Below are 24951 nucleotides of genomic sequence, written 5' to 3' on the forward strand. Positions count from 1 at the left end.
GAACTGCACATGAAGAGATGATGACACAGATGACGAAAAATGAGCTAACCAGGAAAAATAAAGTAATCTACATATATAATAGCTAGTACTGCAGATGGAGTGGTAATTAAGAAATTATCACTTCCCAGTAATTAACAAGCAATGGCATGTGTGGTGTGTGTATGTGTGTGTGTGAATGAATAACAGAAGAGAATGCGTGAGCTAGTTGACATAAATATACCTTTTTAATGGTGAGAACTGATGTGCAGTTGACTGTTTTCATGTAGACTTACATATGACACTATTCTTTTTCCTTTTTGAAAAATTTGAAAAAAATTAGAACATTACACATTAATACAATGTGTTGATTAATACCAGCTTTGTGAGGAAAAAATTGACCTTAAACATACATATATATGTAAATATATTCCAAATATTTGTAATCTGGAGAAAAAAGAATACTGTCATAGCACTTCAGACAAATAGGACTATTATGTCAGGCTCTCGCTTTCTCTGTGGACCAGGTATGTCTGCTAAACTTCATCACTCTCAGATGTCAGTCCCATAACACTACTGACAATTACTGCACCACGGGGCGGGGAGAAATAGTCTCATTATAAAGTCTATAGAGAAACAGGCATATGGAGGCAGGAGGCACTCAAATTGTAAATCCCGTAAGGCTACATGGCAGCAAATGGAAATTTTCATTTTATAGCTACAAACATACATCTTTTTCTCCAAAAGTCAATGAAAGACCAATTTACTAATTCTAACTATCTCCAAGTGTGATACACAGTCCCCACCCCACCCCATGGCACTCGCCTTCTCAATCAATTGGGAAAGCTCAACCAAAAGCCCCACTCCTCCAAGAAAACAGACCAAACATTTGCATGAGCCTCTTGATTACCACTTAATGCCACCGATTCACTGCAACACAAAATGAAAAACCCAGCCAACTATACTCCCTGTATAGCTGGGAATATATATAGTTTATAATATATGTGTGTATATGTTATAGTGTGTGTATATATATGTTTGTATGTATGTGTATATAATATATATGTGTGTGTGTATATATACATATATACATGTATAAATATGCAAACATGAACGCAATTGAGACTTTTTATATATGCCTTTATAGGCCACTATAATCTCCTTCAGACCCTACCTCTAGATATCCAACCCCACTTATCCAGGAGTGAAGCCTGTTACCTTTGCATTTGCTCACACTCCTCTGCTCCACAGACATAAACTATTGTTCTCAAATTGTCTAACTGATTAGTAAAATTAGATTAATCCCAGCACAACTATTTCCAGCATGTGTTGCTTGAAAACTATTGCTCTGTTTCTGATCTGAGAAAAAGTTCATGTGCCTGAACGTTTGTCTGAATTTGAACATCAACCAGTCTGCAAGAAGAATGCTGCTTCATAAATACTGTTTTTAATTAAAGTCCTGAGGAAGTATTAGTTAAGCATCACGAACCCTGTGAGGGAGGATGCCCACACATGAAAAAAATGAAATCAAAATGAGAATTCTCCAGAATAGTCTCTGTATTTGCATGCCTCATTGACTGAGACACAGGGGGCTTAATATTTCATAGTACTTAAGCACTCTTAGAGGACAGTACCTATCAGTTAAAACCTAGGAATATTAACCAAGCTATCCTTCAAAGCATTGGTGAGAAGTAAATCAAGTAAGTATCATCTCATTTTTATGGATGAGAAAGTTGAAACCAAAAGAAATACCTCGGCCAATGGCACAGGCTGAATTGGGAATACACCAGGACTCAGGCTCCAGACAACCCAGCTCAGCATCCCGTTCTCCTTTCCACAGAGCGTGTTGCTTTATTGCAATGGCAGCTCCCAAATTACTTCAGTTACAGTTGTTAGCACTTGGTAGACCTATAACGTAGGCAGGCACTCGGTGTCTTAATTTAGAAATCACGGAACAGAGGCTGTCTGTTCTCTTCACTATTTTTAAAGCAACTTGTCCAGACTCAGGTAGGAAATTTAAGGCAGACATGGATCTAATTTCTTGAAGGTATTCACCTGCCCAGACTATGAGACCATCTCCAGGCTGGCCCTGGTTCATATGCTGCCTAGCTTTCTCAAAAAATACTAAAAGGAGGCAAAGGTATACAGAACAGAAGTTTCATTTCATAAATAGCACATAGATATGTTTGCTCCCTTCAAGAATCCTGTGTTCTTTCAATATGATCCACGTGCTATATGTTGTTTGCAACAACTGTTCCAGAATGATTGGTTGTAAATCTCACATAATTTTTAAGTCCCAGCTTAAGAGTAGTAACAATCACATTTATAAAGTGTATCCTAAAGATACTTCTTCTTTCTTAAGCACTGAGTCATCAAGCAGAGGTAAACTGTGTAGTGAAAAGCAAACCAACCTCATATTTGCAATTGCAAGTGTAAATGTTCATCACCATGTTTTGCTAATTTGATGAGTTTTTCTGAAGTGCTATATGATCTGCTTTTGCTTCTTTCTTGCTTCATGAAATGGATTTCCCCAAAAAGAAATTACATGATTCAAACCTTTATATTTATTACCTGCATGGAATTTAAGAGATCTGCTAAACATAGCAAAAATCAAATAATGAGTATATAATACAATCCTACATTTCAATTATGCTTAGGAACCGAGCATAAAGGTTGGATGAGCAAATCAAGGCAATAATTTAGCATGCTTATTCACCCATCCCATAGATGTTGTTTTATAAACATATTTCTTTTTGTATCTGTTAAGAACAATTACAAAATTTAATGTCTTACACATTATCTGAGAGTTTTTTTCCCGCTAATATATACATCAATTTTTCTTTGGACCTCTGTAGCCCTTATAACAGTTGTCTTTTAGCTGCTCCGGAAGTTATGGTCCTAATTTGCCTGTCAGTTTCCTAACTTCGACAGTCAGACACTTCAGGAGTAAGAACCAGAAGTGTTCTTTGAACTAAATTTTATTCACCAAAAGTGTGACTTAGAGGATTCAAAACTACTCCTAAACTTGGGCTGAATTTGACAAAACCAAAACAAAACAGGGAACTGAAGCATTCTGTTTCGGTAGTTTTGAACCAGCAAAAAAGCATTTTTCTCCTCCTTTTGGAACTGTATAAAATTTTAATTAATGGTTAAGAATGATTAAACCTCTAAATTGAAATAAAATATTCCCAAGATATTATTTTATTTTATTGACAAAAAAATGTTTGTATAAACATGTTTTCTCCTGTTTCTCTTTGTTGGCTTAACTAGCAATCAGAAAAAAAAAATAGAACTGAGCAAATAATCTAAGAATACTATTTTATTAAGCTAGATGGTGAAGAAATGTTAATTACAGAATCTCCTAAGAACTCACATCTCTCCATAAGTGTGTATTCTCAGAATTGGCTGATATGTCTTGCCCAAAATTTTATTTGCTCTTAAATGAGAATGCATTAGTCAGGCAAAATGAAAAATTACTCTTATTATTTAAATGAAAAGAACACTGATAGGCATTTTATGTTTCTTGCAGTCTGTTCCTAGCACACTACTTCAATCCAAAAGGATCATTTGTTTCTTATCTGAGCTGTTCCCACGGGACCGAAGTAATCATTTCTATGCTTTACTTCAAATTACAGTACTGTAGTGATCAGCATTCACAAATGTGGAACTGCCAGTCAGCCACCAGAGTCCTAATCGCAAATCACTTGTTACCATTTCCAGAACAAGCTGGACCACCCTCACCCTGTTTTTACAGACACTCTTCCTCAGCGAGTTAGTCTTGTTCGGTGCAGTGTTTAAAGGCAGTCAGTTTGAATGGAAAAATCAGAGTATTTGCTCTTTCGCCATCTTCCTTTGTCTTCTTCTAATTTCCTGTACTCTTCAAAGCTCCCCTAGGTGCATGTAAGACCGGGAATTGAAGAAATGGGACTCTACATCCAAAGCAGTCACAGGCTCTTCCTCTTTTTCTCCCATCACTTTTCCTCTGCTATTGAACTGCCATCTGTTTTTCCTAACTGTTCAGAAAAAGCCAACAGGAAACTTAAGCCAATCATCATTTTGGTATATGATTTGGCCCACACTTGGTTATTTTTACTCTGAGATACTCTGAGCAAAGATCAGGCCTCCTGCTGTGGGAGCACTGTAACACACAGTTAGTTCTGTCTCCGATAATAATTACGTCTCCAAATTGGAACGGAGCTACAGTAGCTCATGGCACACAGACACAAGCAGTGGCACATCCTTACAGTATTGCCTCCCATGTTCTCAATTATACAAATAACCTCAGCTGTGTAACAGAATCACTTGTTCTTATAACAAAACATCCCAAAGTGTATCAATTACACTGGGAACAACTCAGTTGCGTGAACTGCTTAACCCCACTGCTGAAATAATCAAGGCTGCATTAAGCCAAGCTATTGCTGCTGTGCAAACAACTTACATAACCATATTCTTATATTCTTCTTGCTTGCCATTTTTCCTCCACTTTTTAAAAAAATCTGTGCTACAATAAGTCTGCCAAAAATCTAAATTGAATAGTTTCAGACACAAACAGATGGATCTAGTATTAATGTGGCCATTGTGAACATGAATTAATCTCCACAAAGGCCAAAAAAAAAGCAAAGAAATGTTTTTAAGTAATATCATTCTTCCTAGTGCATTTCAGAATGAGAATTATAGGAAAGAATACTCCTAAAACACCATGGGAATTGTTGGCATAAAGAACTGGTAAAAACTTAAAAATTAAGTTATCTGCGTTTTCACAGGAAAGACAGAGCATAGGCTGTAGCAATGCAAGTTCCTCACATGCTCTGCTTCCTCCAATGCACCAGATGCAAATTCAAAGGCAGCACACACAACTGATTTCTGTGCCAGTTTAAACTTTGGCTTACTTTCAAAGATGACAAATTAATGCCAACATTTTACTCATGTGGAACCCACTCATTATGTCTTGCACAGAGACCACTAGTTAATTCAGCATTTAGACATGTTTACGCCTACCCACGCACCATTATGTTGCTACATGTGAACATTCCTGAACTTTATGGAATAATTGATGATTTAACATTGGAATAAACTGAATCAAAACCACTCATGAATACAACTCATGTCCATGCGTCACAGCTTGCTTGCTTCCTCTCAAATTTCTCTTCCCCTCTTAGGAACATGAACTGCTCTACCCTATCCCCCACTCTCTCTTTCTGCTTGAAGTCTCTCAATCCATTACTAGCCTTTCCTCTCTAGTCTCTTTTCATGCTTTCCACCATCTATTTTGTAACACACACAAAAATAGCTGTGGTAGAAGTGTGACATATATGGAGCTCTAAAAATAAGTGATGTCTCAACTGGCTCTCTTGCAATTTTGTAAGGGGAAAAAACCTCCACAAAATACTTAATTTTACTTGAATTTGAATTGGTGTTTTAATCAGTTTCTGAAAAAGACAAATCATGTAATGATATTTTTTGAGCAAAACAATGTATTAAAGCAAAATGAAATCACAGAACATTTAAATGATTCAGAACCTGCTTCTTTTCCATAGTGAAAGAAAAAAGACATTTTTGTCTAAGAAGTTTTGCCCAAATTTAAGTCTATACAGACAACACCAGATGAAGGTACAAGCAATATTTGTGGGAATAAGGCATTCCCAACAGAGTACTGTTACCTCTAAAAGCTGTTTTAATGATGAGGAGCAGAAGAAGCTCAGTCACAGAAAATACAAGCTTAGTGGGGTCCTTAATCTAGCCCGTTTCCCCCCCACAAAGAAACTGCACTGAAAAAAACCAGAGAAGATCCCAAACATATCCCAAAGCAAAGCAAAACAAAACAAAATGACTTACTGTCTTCTTCAACATTTTGATGGCGTAAGGTTTCTGGGTCCCTTTCTGCCTGCATCTGTAGACAATGGATGTAGCCCCACTAAATTAAAAAAAAAAAAAAAAAAAAAGGAAGAATAGTTGTACATACGCCTCTTTGAATATGAATATGAATAACTCAATAAACAGAGTTGCCCAGCTGTAACTACTTTTTCTACTCCTCCCAGTCTGGGCAAAAATACCTCATTTTTCCCCACAGATGCAACCAAAAAAAACAGCGTAAAAACTGCTCTCTCTTGAACCAGTGAACTTCAGCGGTTATTCAGCCAACAGAACTTGCAAGAGCTCAAGATGCCTCTTGGTCACACCTTTTCTGCCTTCTGATGCATCCTGGAGGTTTCCTCAGGGTAGCAAGGAACATAATCTGGCCCCAAACCTGTGACAACATATCTTGTCTTTGTTAAGGTAACCCTTGCAACAATTAGTTGCATTGGGTTTTTTTGCTAACTGTTGATGGCAGTAATGGGGAGTGAGAGAGAAAAGAAGAGACAATTATTGTGCTGCTCCCTGCCCAGTTGCCCAAACAGTCAAAGAGCAAGCAGCACATTTGGTTAATTCAGTGGAAACTGGTGGGGCTTGTTCATAGCAAAACTGAACTGGGCTTACATCTTCTGGTTGCCTTCAAGGCGTACTCACTTGAATGTGCTAAATCTGAGCACTCATAACATAAAATTATGGCTCTGCTGGTTGGAAGGCACTTCTGTGAGTGGGAGGTTGGGCTAGACTGTCTCCAGAGGCAGGCTCAGCTGCTGAGGTTACTTGCTGTGATCTACTTGTTACCATCAAGAAAGGGAGCTGTACTCTATAAATCAGCTAAAGAGAGGAGAAACCTCTGGCAAAACCATAATGGTTACAAACAATTCAGATGATACCTTTATATTCTACCACATTTACTTTTAGGTGCCGCTGAGCAACCCAGTGTCAGCCACCATCAAAATGGATGCACTGAAGTGCTATGTGTCAGCACTGGATTTAAGGCATTTTTGGAAGACTCCTGTCCACAGGAGATTTATCACCCACTCTAAGACCCAGCACTTCTGAATAGCTGCAGATTTTTAAGCTAGATGGGACTGCCGTTATCCTACATGAGTCTCCGAATAACATATATTGCAGAACTGCACACAGCCACTCTGCAGTGAAAGAATTTCATATATACCACACACCAAATTGCACTGCAGATCTCTCAACCAGAAGAAACCCATCTCAGTATGTCTATAGGAGATGACCACGAGCTGCAGAATGACACAAGCAGCTTTCTTTTAAACAGTGGAATGGCATAGCCATGTTTGACTATATGAATAAAGCTGTGACACAAGGTTTATTACTCTGGGTGCAATGCTGTACAAAACCACCATGCATGCTCTGCACTTCTCCCTCCTCAGCATGGGCACAGGTGCCAGATAATGCTCTGAGTAGGCATGTCCATATTTTTGTGAGTACATGAGTGAGCACAAGAACTGGCATTTGATTGAGAAGATTTATTTCAGAAAGACCTCTTCATCAGGAAAGGTCACCTACAGCAAGGGTTATGCAGCTCAATCATCAAAGGTCTTGTATGCGTTATGTGCATCAAACACACAATAAAGTAATATTCACTTCATCTCAAATGCTAAAATGATTTGTCTCTCATAACAGTGTATTGATAAATGTGTGGGAGTACTGCAAGCCTCAGTGACTCCCAGAATCATTACATGAATTTAATTAGATCTCCTCTCCTTGGCCAAGTCTCAAAAGGCTCTATTTAGCAAGAAGAAAAAAATACACCACATTAAAAAACTCCTCACATCTTTTAAGTACAACCAAAATGTTAAAAGATAAAATTCTAAGGACCTGCTGTGATAAGATTTATATCTCCAGTATTTCACTACAGCACTGTAATGTGGAAGTCACTGCATAAACTGCAAATCATTCTTGTACCCTGCTTCACATATTCAGAGTGCAATATAAACATTAAATTCATTAGTCTACATATGCTCTTACTAAGTAGGCAGCAAACCTTCTAGAACTTATTTTATTTGGTTGAGGGCACAATTAGATAAGCTATGCAGATGATGATCCAAATAAATAGATTACCATTCCTGTGCACATCTCCAGGTGTTCATTGCTGCTGCGGCGACGGAGGGCAGTTGCTGTCTCTCAGTAATGCTATTGTCAGTATCTGCTTTACCAGTTTGTAACCTGGCTCTGCAAAGTCTTCCATGTGAATAAAAACCTAGCCATTAGAACACCTCTGATGACTTAACAGAACTGGCTTAGTGATGAGATGGACAGCTACACCAACAGGGGTAGCATGGCACCACCTTTAACAGTTCATTTGACTGTACCCAGAACTGGAAGAGAGGCAGCGTAATCCTCGAAAGAGGCACATGACAGCCCGGAGAGACCAAAATTTATGAAGGCATGTCCAGATGAGAAGTGTGCCATCAGGCTTGTTAGTCACCATTCAAAACACACAGAGGGGCTAGTTTAGAAATTATTCCCTATTGTAAAGATTTCAGACAGCATGTCCCTGGAGTCCTAATTTGGGGAAAAAATGATGACAAGACATCACAAGACTTGGGAATGCTTTCAGAGAGTTCTTTTTTGGTTTATGTGCCTATGCCCAGCTCTGACAGACATGTTCCCACCAGTCAGGAAAGAGATCACTGAGCTAACAGCTAACACTGCCTTCCTCTTTCATGCCAGAAACCAGCACCGGGACTCAGGAACAGGATGGCAACCTGCTTACACCACGCCTGGTGCAAAGCTTAGCAGACAACCATTACTAGTACAGACCTGACTCCTTGTCTCTTTGGTGATAACAGGATCTCTTTGCTTCCTCCCATTAAAAAAAAAAAAGGGGGGTGGGTGGGGTGGAGTAGGAAGCAGCCTATGGGTCTTAATGCAAATATGCAAACAGAACTGCCTTGTGTAAATAAGGGCATTTTGCTTTGCTTATTTTGGCTTCCTGCTGGAGCTCAGCGAGCCTTCTGCTGCATCAGCACATACAGCTTTCCTGAGCCTGTATGACTTGGAAGGTCACCAATACAATTGGAGCGATTCAAGTTTTCATCACCAAAGAGCAGTGGGAAGCTTCAGCTGCAAAAATCTCATGTGCAACTGAAAAGCTCAGAGAGCCACTAATTGTGACCTCTTGCCCTTAAGTTTTTCAACATCAAACCTTGACTGCCATCAACCGGGCTCTCAGAACCTGATCTGCAATTTGTACCAACTAAACTTTTCATTGATACATTTGGTCAGAAAACACAAATACTCAGAAACCAAAAATTCTTGTGGCAACGTGTCACTTTCTACAGGCATGAAATTTATGGCCAGATAGACAGACTGCAAGCCTCTCAATGTCCCATTCTCTGCAGGTGGTGTTCCACTTCATCTGAATGATAAATATTAATGGCGCTGTAGAAACAGATCACCTATACTCAATGGTTAAGGAACTTATTTGATAAGCAGCAGATAGCAACACTAGGGAATATTTAATCCTACAGCACGACAGTTTCAACAGAAGAAACTGAGAGGACCCTAAGCCCAAGCAGCTAATAATCACTTGCAGAAGTACATTGCAGTGTGTGATTGACAAGCAACCCATTCCCAATTCAGACTAGAAACCAGAAATTAAGTCTGCCGTACTCCAGATGAGTCCAACCACAAGATTAATCACTGTATTGTGTTGGCATGTTTAGAATTGATCCTGCCAGCTCTTCCCTCTTTGTAGTTGGTGAATATATACATACATACATACATATATATCTATCTTTGCATATATACATAGACTTATATTTATATGAAATATTTTATTATATATATTTGTGTATGTATGTGTGCACTTAGTTACTTCTAAAGAAAATTAGGCTTAAAGAAGCATCCAGCTGTTGCTTTTTGCATCTCTGCCTAGAACAGGCTGTCTGAACTCAAAACATAAATTATTTGAAGTTGGCTGGAACAATATGAAAAAAGGCATATTCTTGGAATATATAGTTGGCCAAGTTAGAGAATAGTAAAAATTAGAATTCCTACATTGTTGAAAACATCGTCATTCTCTTTTACTGACATATGTGTTTCTGTCTGGAAAGCTGCTTAACGATTCTGTGAAAGATTTACTTTTAAAAGCCCACGTATAACTGTGAACATGCTAAAGAACAAAAAAACCCCAAAGCACTTTACCATGTATGCTATATGCTTTACTACACAAATACGTTTCTATATCCAGTTTTGAACTTACAAAAAAATAAAAAATGTGTACATCTTAACTGCTTGGTCATAATGGACAACAAAAACACTCACTTCCATGTGATGCCGCCTACAATGAGGACAACAAGAACTCATGAGAAACCTCATGACGTCCTGTGCATGGAATGTATCACAGCTGCTACACACACAACTCAGTATTAGCACAGAACTAGTTTTCCTGCAGTACAAATACTCCTGCGACATGATAAACTCACTCAGCCATTAGTCCAATGATTGCATGAAAAATTTAAAGTATTAAAAGTACCACTTAATATGTGAAATTAGAGTAAAATTCAATGACTGATCTCTGCATGTGTGTTGTTTTCCACATGAATTTGAAAAATGGTTTAAAAATATTGAAAATATACATGTAAAACTTTTTGCCCCCCTAATATCCACTTTGTTGAGTATTCTGGATTATTTTTCCTATTATTATCCTCAGCTGTTATTGAATTCACAATTATTTTAGAAGGACACTATTTTAGAGATTGGGTGACAGCACCATAGCTCTCTGCCTGTGCTGAGGAGTCCAGACTGTGAAGCCGAGAGAAAAGGCATGGTCCCACTTCAAGTACATGCAGTCAAAAATAGTGGTGTCAGCACAGATGGAAGGAAGGCAGGGATGCCCAGGAGGGGTGTTAAGGAGATGGAAGTGATCAGCAGAATTTGCACATAAAGGAGAAAATGGAATTTGCAGGATCAGGCTGGACCTGCGGTGGAGACTGGCAGAGAGAGAAAAGCCAAGGCAAGAAAAGACACAGAATTTGAGCCAGGTTGGAAAAAGCCTTTTCTCCTCCACACCCACAAAAAGCTTCTGCCTCTGAAACAGGAACAGGCACTGAAATGAAACACAGCCAGACATGTATTTGGTCACAGGTAAGTAGGAAAGGTGAATTCCTAGAGCTGCAGTTTTTATAATAAAATAAACATTCACTGACAGTATTTTCACTGGAAGTAGGAAAATTGGTCCTTTCAAAAGTAGGTCAGCATCTCCATACCATGCCCACTCATCCCAGGTTTTATACTGCATTTTGAATCAACTCAGTGCAAATACAGTCCTCAATGTAATCTCCTGTAAATTTCATTTGGATTAAATTCCTTAAGTTCTGGCTTGATTTTTGAAAAATGAATTCATTTATGCTTCATGCAGTCAAAGAACGATTACACAATCTAGTTTGTCCAAACAAATTAGGTGAAAGAATAAACGGTCCCAAGAAAACCGTACCTATTACAGAGCCATGGAAATCTGTGCTGCCCAAACCGCAGTAACAGATTAAAGTCCAGTATGGGTTTCCATAAAGAATACTGATTTTTTTGTACAGTTAACAGATATATAAAGTTAAAATACATTAATTCACTCTTCCTTATATATACACTAGAAGGTCAAAATGGATTTATAGGAATGAAATCACTGTTCCTAGACTTCAAAATTAAATGCCCTGTTTGAAGTTAAAGACTGGACAGGACAAAGAAATTACTGACAAAGCTATTGACATACACGCAAATGAAAATTACATTTAAAAAATGCATATTCCATGGCATTACTACTATTGCCTTCATTTAAAAAAGCACATACATGTAAATTCGGAAATTCTCACAACTTGCATTTCATGTGAAAGCATATCAAAACAAACTTCCTTTCTACAGTGAACTTACAAGCAATTCTTAAATTATTCAAATCTCATCTAAAAGTTTCTTCTAAACATCAATATCTACATACACAGGACTTGCAGGCAATTGTGTGCAACTGCAGCCCTCCCTTCCCCCTCAGTATTTCACAACTTGTAAAGAGAATGGAAAATTTCAAAAAATGAACATAACGTAGCGGGAAAAAAACCCTTGAACTCTCACATTCTATAAGGAATAAAACTAATCTTTGAAGAAGGCAAGGCTGGTGGAAAAAACATACACAGTTCTGGAAAGGAAAGCTAATTCCATTGCATTCCAGAGTTCTGTCTGGTTTGATTTTGACAAGAAAAACATCCATACCTTTTCAGATTTTGATTCTATGACTTTTAGCTGCTGTGTTGATTTTCTAATATTCGAGGTGAAAGGACTTTTTAGCAATCGATTCCTGTTCAGGCTGGCCTGCAAAGGCAATGCAATAGACCAACAAGATATTTTTGATATTCAGCCTTTGCTGCATTCAGCAGACAAACAAAAGGAGGCTTACAGAAGCACATTCCCAAAAGACATATGCTATTTTTAAATAATCGGTAATCGAACTAGTGCTTGCCAATATTCTTGAACCTATAACTTCCACAGATAACAATTTGTAGAACTGTAATCCTTTAGATGTGGGCTAGGTTGGCTGGTGAAACACTAATTAAAATGCAGCAGTCCAAGCCACCCCTGCTGCGGTGGCTGGACCAGTAGCTCCTAATTCCTGCTAGGACTGCAGCAGCGTATTTCTCACTAGCTTCCAGTGGGGCTCCTCCTTCAAGTATTGCAGAAAATTTATAGAAAAAGACCTCTATCCCACAAGGATTCTAAACACTTCATTACACCTAATATTACTGCCTTTTAAAACAGTGGGCATTCAGCTAGGGGTTAAATTAGCTGCATTCTATAATATTCATGTTAACAGTAGATTATTTCCCCCATCTCAAATACTACTTAAGTCTCTGTTTAGCTGGTGGATAAAAATCAAGGACCAGAAACAGACCATCAATGCTGCATATCTTAAAGCATTTTGATGAATCTGGCTTCCCTGCCTTTCATTGAATGGAAGAATACAGCTGATCCAAACTTACTAAAAGAGCAAGAATCATTATCTCAGACCTTAATTTGAAAACATGGAAGCAAAATTCGAACTACATTGAATTTCAGAGGTTACTGTTTTACTGTGTGTATGTTGCTCTCCTTGGTGTAACCCAGCTTTCAGAAAGTTGGTTCCTGAACAAAGCTTCAAGTAAGACTGCTGAAATGCAGATATAAGGTGAAGATCAGAGCACTTCATACAGCACTGTGGAAGAAAAATGTATAGAAAATACATTCACTCTTTCTTCTTTTTCCTTTAGCACCTTTAAAAAATCAGGTTAGACCGCGCATAAGAACAACTGTATTGCTAAAACAGCAGGGGAGTTCTCAATAGGAAAACCAATTTCTTTCCTACCAAGTCTGAAAAAAACATGCAGCTGAAAGTTGGCTGAAAATGAACTTGTAACAGTGTCAGGTTGATTTTTTGACTTGAAGCTCTTGCAGTCCAATACATCCAGAAACTGATTTTGAATATTTTCTTTAGAACGGAGTTTCCTTTGAGACTGCTCTTCTCTTTTCAGGGACAGGAAAGTACTTACCTACTCACATTTAGGCAGTTCAATGAAATAGGGAGAGCAAAGAAAAGGAGGTAGAAGAGTAGACCGAGTGAATGCCTACTGCTTCCAGTAGGATGCAGATTTTTGTCCTTGGTACTGAACTTTGGAAACACTGAGGCAGATTTTCAAACCCAGGTGCTTAGACTATCCGTGCAAGATGCAGAACGAAATCCTTCGATTTGCAGTCTCAGGCATATTCTCATGGCCACAGACTCTGTGCATGTGCTTTCCATCTATGTGACATGCCGTGCAGCTACCGTCCCTCCCTAAGCAGCATACAAAGCCTGATGACTGAAACAGTTCAGTGAACGTAGCTTGCCCTGGAAATACACATGCCTTATTTTAAGCTCCATTTAAACCATTATCTCATAAGCAGTACATTACTCCCCCCCCCTTAAGAGATACTAATGAAGAATAAACGTTGTTTATTTCATCTTAATGAAGAGTGCATGCGAGGAGAAAGAGTGCTGAGTAGTAAAAACTTTTAGAAACCTTCGCAAGTGTGTTGCAAGACCTTCCTTGCTGGGCCACTGCAGAATTGCCTGCCTGTTTTTCTCCGGTGACATGTTCCTTCATCAGGAAGTGTTTTAAACAGTCTGTGCTTTGAGTAGGTGTCAACATCATTGGTTACTGCTCTTCATGACAATCTCCAGGTGCAGAAGGCAAATCAGCCTCTGCACTAAATGACAACATGTGGCAGTACGAACAGCTTCACACATCCCATAATGACTCTTGGTTTTCCTGGTTGAGGGAAGGGAAGTAGAAGGGAGGTTATGAAGTTTGACTACTAGCAGCTTGGTCTGTATAGAAAAAAGTAACCTTTTTAAATCAGACAGGGAAAATATCATGGCTATTCGTGTCTGCATATCTACAACAAGCTTTGAACAAAATTCTTTACCAGCTAATTTAGGCCAAGTCATTTCTGGGTTTCTGCAAGCTCTTGTGCCCATGCTTATCCTGAATAGCTCTCATTTTGGTACGCTACGCAACTTTCTCCTTGGAGGTTTGTGTTGTGCTGAATCATCAACTCCTATGTAATGGCTTCTCTGAAATAAGTCGCTTTTGCCAAGAAGTGTATGTGCAGTGCCCACCCAGGACCTCTTACTACAAGACAACAAACAAAATTTTAATATATTCCAGATTTATAAGTTCTTTGGCTTTTTTCTAGGTACTCTGTATATTTCCTTCTTTAAACCAGGTGGGACAGCCATTTCTAGTCATAAGAGGTAAGACTGCAAGCCAGGCAAAAGAGTTTGGAGGAGTGTATTACATTTTGCCAATGCTCCCTAAATGAATACTTTTTATAATGTTTTGCGAATTCTGATCATACTTACATATATCCTCCATTAAAGATACTATATTTTTGAAGCAAAAGATAAACTGAAATAACTGATTTTCCATAATAGGGAGTACTTTTAATCTGTCATTTCTAATATTTTTGCAACAGTCAGAAAACCTAATTTGCCATCATCATAACAATAACCTGCAGACTTACACTTGGTTGTAATTTTATCGCAATAAAAAAGCTACACTAGAAAGAGGAAGCTGCAGCAGGGAGCACACTGATACTATACATAAAACAGAAATACAGATTTCCTGAGAAAATGAAGATAGCATTGAGGCAATATACTCTGCTGCAGATTGTGTCACTGGGGGGTTATTTCCATCGGAGCAGTAAGTTTTGCAGTCCTGGTAAGTCTGATGACCAAGTGCCAACTTACTGCAAGCGCAGGGGAGGTATCAAGTCAGGTCTGATCTTCCAAAACTATAAAGCCTGACCTTTCTAGCTGGGCAGACTTTGGTTCTGGTGGCTGGGAAAGACCTAAATAGGTCTAGTCCTTCCCTAAATGTTAGATTTCCTCCACATGCACACAGGAACAGTGCTGCTGAGCTATCCCCGCCACAGGGAGGCAGCCGCCCTGGAGCACTCCTTACCAGCCACCCTGGTGCCACCTCCCACCCTCCCCAAGGGACAAAGTGGGCAGGAGGCTGGGGTCACCACACCTGCTTTCTCAGAGTTACAAGAATGCCAAGCACGACTGTGGTGGGTTGACCTTGGCTGGCTGCCAGGTGCCCACCAAGCTGCTCTATCACTTCTCCTCCATCAACAGGATGGGGGGGAAGAAAAATATGATGGAAAAGCTCGTGGGTCAAGATAAGGATGGGAAGATCTCTTACCACTTAACATCACAGGTGAAACAGACTCAGCTTGGGGAAATTAATTTTAATTATTGGCCATTAATAACAGAGTAGGATGGTGAGAAAGAAGAACAAAACTAAAACCACCTTCCCCGACCCACCCACATCTTCCCAGACTCAACTTCACTCCCAACTCCTCTACCTCCTCCCCCCAAGTGGTGCAGGGCGATGGGGAATGGGGTTGTGGTCAGTTCATTACACTTAGTCTCTGCTGTTCCTTCCTCCTCATGCTCTTCCCCCACTTCAGCATGGGGTGTCTCCCACAGGATACAGGCCTTCACGAACTGCCCCAGCGTGGGTCCTTTCCACAGGGTAGTTGTTCAGGAACAGACTGCTCCACCGTGGGCTCCTCTCCACGGGGCTGCAGCTCCTGCTAGGAACCTGCTCCAGTGTGGACTCTCCAGGGGGTCACAGCTTCTTTCAGGGCATGTCCACCTGCTCTGGCATGGGATCCTCCATGGGCTGCAGTGTGGACATCTGCTCCACTGTGGAGCTCCACAGGCTGCAGGGGGACAGCCTGCCTCACCATGGTCTTCACCACGGGCTGCAGGGGAATCTCTGCTCCGGTGCCTGGAGCACCTCCTCCCCCTTCTTCTTCACTGACCTTGGTGTCTACAGGGCTGTTTCTCTCACATTGTTCCCACTTATCTCTCACACTGCTGCTGTGCCGCATTTTTTACCCTTTCTTAAATATGTTATCACAGAGGCACCACCAATGTCACTGATGGGCTCAGCTTTGGCCAGCGGCGGGTCCATCTTGGAGCCAGCTGCAACTGACTGTGTCTGACATGGAGGGAGCTTCTGGTGTCTTCTCACAGAAGCCACCCCTGCAGCCCCCCGCTACCAAAACCTTGCCACGTAGACCCAGCACAACAACCCTGCGGGAATCTCACCAGAAGTCAAGGTACACCGTATGTACCATGTCCACCTTATCCCCTAGGCCATGGACACTCTGCAAAACAAAACACACAAAAAGCACTCACTGAGTCACACAGACTCAAGCCATGCCAGTATTGCCTCTCTCTCTCTTACCGCTCTCTAAGTTCTTACAAATTGATCATTTAATAACTTGTTTCAATATTTTTCTAGGTAGTGACATGAGCCTTACTGGACTACAATCTATGGACTCAACCACCCTCCACCCTTTTTTCACTCACCTGTATTTTGCTTTTTTCTAGACTTTTGGGACCTCACCTGCCTTTAGTCATTTCTCAAGGATAACAGCTGAAGACTCAGGGTTTGCTCCCAAGAGTTTCCTTCTTCAGCGTTCTGGGGCGAACATCACCAACTCACCACCGACATCAGCACTCTCACTTACCTAAGTATTCTCACATCTGCTCTAATTGGGCCTTTAATATTCTATTAACCTTTACAAAGACCCCAGCTTTCTCTACACAATGTTTTATTTGCTTGTCTTCCCTATTAATTAAAGGACTTAACTTTTTCTTCTTTTTCCTCTTCCTCCTAGCACATTTCTCAAATCTCTTCCTTGGTAAATTTAATCAACAATACACCTTCAGCTTTCTCCCTTCCCAGAGCTACTGCTGTGTCCTCTGTTCCATGTCGCTTTTTCTGCTTTTTGTGAAATTCCATTTTTTGTCTTCCTATCATTTGACAGCTCCTGATGCAGATATTTATACCTACAGGAACTTCAACAGGATGTTCAGAATGTAACAGAAACCATTCTCAGTGACAGTGATCACAGACCATCCTGGTAACTAATGACATACATATACAAGCAAGTGCACGTACAGTGAATTATGTTTTCAAGAAAGTGTCACCAGTACTCTATGCTTCAGATGAGGGAGCTCTTTTCTGTAGTTACGAGAGTGAAATTACTGTTTTCCAGGAGAAGATTCCAGATCTTCTAGTCCATGAACATCTTTTACCTTTTCTTGAAGCTCCCTATACCAGCCACTGACCAAGCCACTGTTTAATCGGCTATGTTAGAGAAAGACTGCAGTCTCCAGTGACTGTATTTTCCATTTTTAAAGGACTGAGGCCTTTTAGCTGTCAGAGCTGCCCTGTAATCCAGGATAATGATTCTAATCTAATCTATGTCAGTCTGTACTCCTGTACATAAAGAATTCAGCACAATGGTGTATTACAGATTTAAAAATAAATTATTTCTTTCATGTTCTCCCCATTGTACTGAAACTTCAAGCACAGCATACTCCAATGACACATCTGAAGACTGGCATTTCCAACTTTTATTGGAATGTAAAATAGAATCACAGTTAAGCAGTATTTGCAACATAGTCTGTATAGGATTTACAGATTCACGATGTATTTTTTAAACATATTTTTAAAAAGTTCCCAATGTACTTTCAGAGAGAAGCTTGGAATAAAAAGTGTGGTCAGTTATGCCCATGCACTAGTTCATGCACTTATAAGCACTAAGTCATGCAATTAGCTGTTGATGTAAGCAAATAGCTGGTGCCTGCCCTGCACAGCAAATGTCCTCCGCAGGCATGGGCTTCAGCATCCACATCAGCCACAGCCTGATGCCACCAGACCTGTGAGAAGAGCCGTGATGCACAAGCAGGGAGGAAGGCTTTGACACAGACCTCCACAGATCTTCATGAGGCTGCTGTCAGACAAGCAAGTTCTTCAAGAAGGCTGACCAGCCATGCTGCGCAACACTTTGTGTCCCACAGACAGACGATCAAGCATTGCATTCATATGCAGAGCATTTTCCTCTGAATAAGAACCAAGCTGTGAAAGGTATCATGTACTCCTGCCACCCCTTCCCACCCTTGATGTTTAAAGAGAAAATACCCTTAATGAGATCTTATGTGCTGCCAGCTGCTGAAGTCAAACTCTGCAAACTTAGTGAGCTTTACATCTGTCGAAATGTTGCTTCTAGGCTGGGACTTTGTGAGTCTGATTTACCAAAACCCATCCAAAATTGAACAATTTTTTTTTTTTGAAGATTTAACAGAGTATGTACAGCACTCATTGTGATCAATAGACCATCCACGCAGATTGCTTAATTATGTATTTACAATATTTTCATAGCAGTGCAAGTATCTAGTTAATATTTTTATCTTGCGAAAGATATATAACGAAGTTTTAGCATATGTCAATTATATAAAGAACTTCAGTAAGGTCAGGCTTTCTAAAGCTTTGGCTTCAAAAAGGAAGGCAAAGCATAATATAATTTTAAATTATTTGATACATTCTGGAAAAAAAAAGTGTAATTTTTTGAGGTTCACTATAATGCTGAGAAGTTTATCCAGGTTTTCATTCAGAGATTCTTTCCTTATGCCTCCATCTGTAATCTTTGAAAATACAATTTTTTTTTCCCCCACTGACTTAATAATAACCCTGTTGGCAACAGCAAATTTGGGAATTCAGTCAGGAAACTAATGTTTTTAATGAAACAAAACTAATGTTTTTTAAACACTGAATACACTGACAAACTGGAAAAACTGTTGTAAGCACACAGATCACAGAAATTTGTGAAGGACTATGTCCCATCTTGACAATAAAGCCAAGCGGTTATGGCTGACAAAATATTAATGATCGTGGCTAAACGCAGCCCTCGCCCTTTAGTGCGAGCAGTTTATATTACATTTTCTATAAATGCCCAAGGATCCAAAAGTGTTGTGCATAATGCAGACTACAGTCTCAAGGACACTGGAGGCTCTGTCCCTCTCCTGCAGCTTCTTCCATTTACCTGCTGGAGCTATCAGCAGTTCAGTAACTTACTACCCATGATTCGTATTGCTCTTCCGTAAGCATCTCCATATTTTAGGAAGACTGTGCACCGTTTATCTCAGCAACTCTCCCAAACCTGTTTAGGGTCAGTTAGTAAATTAGGTAGGCAGAACGTAAACTAAAATGCCTCATAGTAAAAATGTTACAGCCTTAGGTTACACCTAAATGTCTATCCTTTCCCTGCTTATATAAAAAATGTGGTTCAGACTGATGGAAACTAGGGTATATCTACAAACTAATTCAGGTACTTAAAAATGTTTAGCCATAGCAAGAGAAAGCGATGAACACACCTCAACATGACTTGACAGAGGTAGAGGCACTACACAGCCATGTGGCTGTGATTTTATCACAGAACACTGGAACATGCACAGTATGTATGCTGTGGTGCTAATGAGGGTTTAAACCCACTTCACCCATCTTTCTTCCCCTGGTAAACCCATATTGGAAGAAGACAACTGATTCAGAGCTAGCTTGAGTAGCACCGTATCACACTGAAACCAGTAACACTGACAAAAAGCCTAGATTTTTCTGTTTTCCTGGGGAAAGATGTTATGCAAATAAGAGCAGCAAACAGAACCATCAGAAGGACCACTAAGACGTTTTTCTAGTCATTACAGGAAAACAGAAGTTTTCAATACAAACACTACTCTTGGACACTATTTTCCCAGTAAAAGAGAAGTTTAGCACTCCTTTAGAGTTGACAGACAGTATCAAATGCATTCTGCTGCTGCTCAGGAAAGTTAGAAACCCTCTGTATCTCCTTTCAAAGACAGCAGAAAGTTGAGGTAGGGTATAAAGAGTGATGAGTGGCTGAGTTCTACAATAGCCTTTCAACCGTGGACCTCTGATGTAGGTCTGAAAAATAGTTTAGGTCAAAAGTGGGACATGGTGATGTCATGCAGTTGTACATGTAGACAATGGCTGCACAAAGTGGAAAAATATGTCAGTTAAAGAACAAAACACACTCAAAGCAGCCTAATGTTAAAGAACCAGAACTGGCATTCCAGGGTATAGAAAAACTAAGTAACACCTGTCTAGCTGTATCTATTAATCTTTCAGATACATAAGCAATAAATTCACTCCAAAGCAGATGTTACTGAGAAATGTTTCTATCTGTTACATACTCTTGTTCTTACATGAAGCTAGTTACAGGCTACTGCAAGCCACTTAGGAGTTTCAGGTCATATATTTCAAATTAACTGCTTCATTTCTCTATATTCTTATTTCTGAATAGGACTCTTCAAAGCCATTGTGTCAGTCCCCTTAGGAAAAACACCTGGTACCTGAACAATATGCTGCTATCCTACATTTACTCCAACATCTCTGGATTTCCCACTGGCTGCATTTAGCCAGTTAGAGCACTTTTGAAGTCCCTTGTCTTTGGTAAGCCTTTCTGTAGCTGCATAAATGCAAAATTTATCTACAGGGCAAATTTGCCATCAGCAACGGAGTAGGATTAGGAACTAATTGCACGGTGTTGTAGTGTAAAATCTGTGAAGATGAGTAATTAGAGAATTCAATTTATGCCTTCATTGCTCCAAAAGTAAAAAGCAAAAGACACTTTCCTTTAGCAGCATCACTCTTCTAACATGGGACTACTAAGGCCTTAAAAAAAAATAACAGAAGAGGGAAATGAAAAAGAAATGAGACATGCAGTACAGACACCTCTTAGCTTTTATCAAAGGGCAAAAAAAGCCTCCTCATCATAGACCTCGCAAATAGCTCCACTAAGACCTAAGCTTACTGTGGGGGTTGTTTTGCAGTGTCAAGCTACTATAATAGAAAATTAAGTAAATTTCCCGAATATTTGCCCTGAGGCAAAAACTCCCCTTCTTGTTAAAATACAATTTTTGTGCCAGTTTGTGTCAGCGACATGATTATCTGAGAAACTGACTTCCAAGAGCTGCATTATTCTTTGAGTTCTTTGGGGAAGTCATGTTAGACCAACTTCTGAAGAAGTGGCATATTGGCCTTTTTGAAAGGTAAAACCAAGGTGTTTAAATATACATGTGTTGCACCTCCAGTGAAAATCGCTGACTTCTGACATAGTCCATCTTTCAGCAGGGTGGGCCTGGCTACAGGCAGAAAAATCAAATGCTGCTGCTGCTGCTGCTGCTGCTGCTGCTGCTGCTGCAGAGATGCTGAGATAGCCTGGCCATATGGTGAAACTCTGTAGGGAGAAAGAGTGAAAGAAATCCTAAAAAGGTCACCCTGACTCAGAAGACCCACATTTCTCTGGCTGATTCATTTGGGTCATGAATCGGCTCTTAGTTTTGGTCACTGGATTGGTCTCAAGGGGTAAGCACACAGGGCAAATATTACGAAGTTACACTCAGCAAATACTTCAGTATGTTGCAATTCCAAACAACGTTCTTGTTATTTATTGCAAATCCTCTCTCTCTTCTCAAAATAAAGGAAAGAAACAGGACAGATTGAATTAGGATATTTCTAGTGTGTTTATCAGCAGGAAAACTGAAGTACATTTACAAATATCCCTTTTGCCAGCCACGTGAGAGAAGATGAACTGTATTATTTGTACTGAGTCAGACATTATCCCTTTGTTGAACTGGTCTGAGACCATATTGCCCCTGCTTGGGAATCCACTATTGACTTACTGAGCTTCCACTCAATGGTTCACTGCCCATGAATTCAAATGAGTCCTCTCCACTTCACAGAGCTACAGTCAAGAGCAGCGAACACAACAGTGAACTCCAAACACTGCAAGGAGCCGAATCCATTCTTCACCGCAGCATGGAAATTGAAACATCTCACCAACATACAAAGACTGGAGGCAGCGCTTTAAAATCTAGGTGCACGATTTTTAGCCAGAGATTCTTTCATCCTACATTTAAGAGAAAGCAATGCATGTTACATCGCATCACCAGACTACAACAGGAACAAAAATGCTAGTGTGGGCCACAAGAGGGTGAGAGAACAGGAGAGTACTATTTATGGAAGTAGAAATAAATGCAACATACCTAGTCAAAGTGCACTTTTTTTTTTACTTACTTCATTTGCACTGTCAAATACTGAATTATTCCCCCCAAAAGGTAATCTAAAGAAAACTTTCCTTCGCTTTGTTTATTGATAGTGTTTGGCCATCATCATAATTTCGAGACATCTGCTTGATTTCCTGGACACTGGCATTTACCGCAGCCTACTGTCTCCTAGTACACATACATGAATTTCTGATGGAGAATGTCCCTTTTCATAGCAGATAACATCTTAGAGTCTCACAACACCTCATGGATAATTCCTCACCCTCCGGTAATTTCCTTATGCCACAGTATTGAAGTATTGTAAAAGAATACATGCTATGCATAAAAGAGTTTGCTCTGAATGCAGTTTATAATCAGTTATATTATTTTGCTTGCAGATAAAACAGAATTATCAGCCATATCATATCACCACCTTTCACTTGTATTTGCCCAGTATTCAAAATTCAAAGGAGAAACAGATTGCCAAACCTAGGCTACCCTCAGGATCAGACAGCAAATCATGCTACCAGAGGGCATGGCACAGCCACGCTGATGTGTCCTCTGACGAACAGAGGATCTCTGAGGCTCGAACGCCCACCCACACTTGGGCACGATGCTGTTCTGTGGGAAAAGCACACCATGCCCACACTGGCTCTTGAGATTACTTGTTCAGAGTTGACTCAATCTAGCCAGTAAGTTTTTGACTATTAAGAAAAGTGGGCAAACAGAAAGATATCTTTAAAGAAAACTTAGGAGGCATTCAGACAATACTCAGCCAGTATCAAACCACTAAATGTTTTAATAATCTTTAATAAGATGGCAAGAGGGAAAAATGCACGGCATGCTCATTACTATTTACAAGGTAACAGAGATAGCTATTGCGCCTAGCTTTAGGAAAAATGAAAATCTAAACAGAGGAAATCCCAACCATTTAAATCTGAAGAAATATATATTTGCTGCTTGTTCAAAGGCACCATCATGAAGATAAATGATCAGAGTAATCAACCTCTGATAATACTGTTAACATTATTCAGGACCTTAATGTGCTCCAAGCTTGTACTTCAGACTATGATTTCACCACACATATGACATACTGTTTACGCATTTACTGGTAACAATAATTACAGAAGTTATCCTAGAGTAGTACATTATGGCTTAACATATGTGTTACTTGAATGTATACATTCACTGCAGTCATATTACAATAACATAGGCAGCAAAAGTAATTCCCAGTTATGGGGAACTTCTAGACTCACTTGTTGATTTCTGTAAAATCACATAGGTTTTGTGAGAGAGGACAGAGAAGACTTCATAATTCTAATTTTTTTTTTTAAGCAAACTGTGGTTAGAAGAGACTCTGATTTCCTATGTCTCAACAAATGTGCTTAGCTTCCTGCTGAAATTAACAACTATTGCTAACCTACTACTCAACATAATTCTGTGAATATTAAGAAAAAATAAAATAAAATCAGCAAAGTTCCCATTTAGTATGTCACACAACTAACCACCCCAGTTTCATCTTCATTCCCCTTCTCCCACCAAGGGCCTATGCAATTTTGTAAGAGCATCACATTTTGTTCCTAAAGGAGGAACACAGCATTCAGCACATTTTCTACAGTTATCAGAAAGGTCTAGTGCCAGTATCATTAACAAAATCAAGAGTTAGCTTGTTTTCTCCCCATTTGCTCTATTAATCTCCCTGACTAGAATTTAAAGATGTGAAATTATTCCCCTAAGTTTCAAATCTGCTCCTACCAACTGTAATGGTAGAAAGTCAGAGCTTCACAGTTTGTCCATCAGAGTGAATTTAATTTGCAAAGAGTTAACAGTCATTACTCATAAACAAAGATTTATGGGTAATTGTGTGCTTAGTTTATAGCAGTGTAGTTTGTCCAATAATGAAAAACACTGGCTGTCATACGTGAAAGCCCCTTGCCGCTACTAAAGTAAAAGAAAGGAGGAGATTACTAAAGAAAGAAGTCTGGTTTTGTAATTTCATTACTCCATGATCAGAAAGATGCATCCATTAGTCTGAGACAGGAGCGCTGCCCTAAGAGACAGCATCTGAAGTGGAGGATGAGCTCACGTGAGAAGCACGCTCTGTCAACTCCCAGTGCAGAGAAGAGTGAGAGGAGATCGTGCAGCGCACAAGCGGCCAGCCCCAGGGAGGAGGAAGGCGCGGAACCATGGCAGCCAGCCTCCTGACGATGGAAGGACTGGAACTGCAGGGCTGCCCTGCCTTATGGACAGCGCTGCCGCTGCTACCAGCGATGACAAGGGGCAACCTTCCCATCCTGCAGCTATTGCTGTATTAACAATCCCCAAAGGGGACCTTCTTGGTCTTACTGAAAGTTCACCGTTACATGGACCGTTTGTAAGCGTAGTCACCTCAGTTACAGGAACTGCAGAACATGGTTGCTGATAGCAGGCTCACACTCTTTTGGCAGGAGTAATTTTTTTTTTATCCTTTTTTTTTTTGCTTTGGGTTGCTTTTGAAGTTTTGGTTTAGAGGTTTGGGTTTTTTTTTTTTTATTTTATCCTCAAAAACTTAATTTTGTAAGGCCTATTACAAATGAACACACAAAGGTTTTTTTGTACTCTACAGTACTAGAAATGGGCAGTACACAGCAGTAATTTGAAAATATTTCCATTTACTCAAATAC

At 39.7% G+C, this 24951-nt stretch overlaps 1 protein-coding gene across 1 annotated transcript in view; it reads right to left on the minus strand.

Moving 5' to 3' along the window:
* The window catches only part of CAMK4 (calcium/calmodulin dependent protein kinase IV), a 173653-nt gene that overhangs the window by 94035 nt on the left and 54667 nt on the right, over positions 1-24951 (minus strand). The window contains exon 2 of the mRNA XM_050913388.1: positions 5812-5890. Within this exon, the coding sequence (XP_050769345.1) occupies positions 5812-5890 (79 nt within the window). The remainder of the gene's footprint in view (positions 1-5811; positions 5891-24951) is intronic.

Source organism: Gymnogyps californianus, chromosome Z, assembly GCF_018139145.2.
Source record: "Gymnogyps californianus isolate 813 chromosome Z, ASM1813914v2, whole genome shotgun sequence".
Taxonomy (NCBI): Eukaryota; Metazoa; Chordata; class Aves; order Accipitriformes; family Cathartidae; genus Gymnogyps; species Gymnogyps californianus.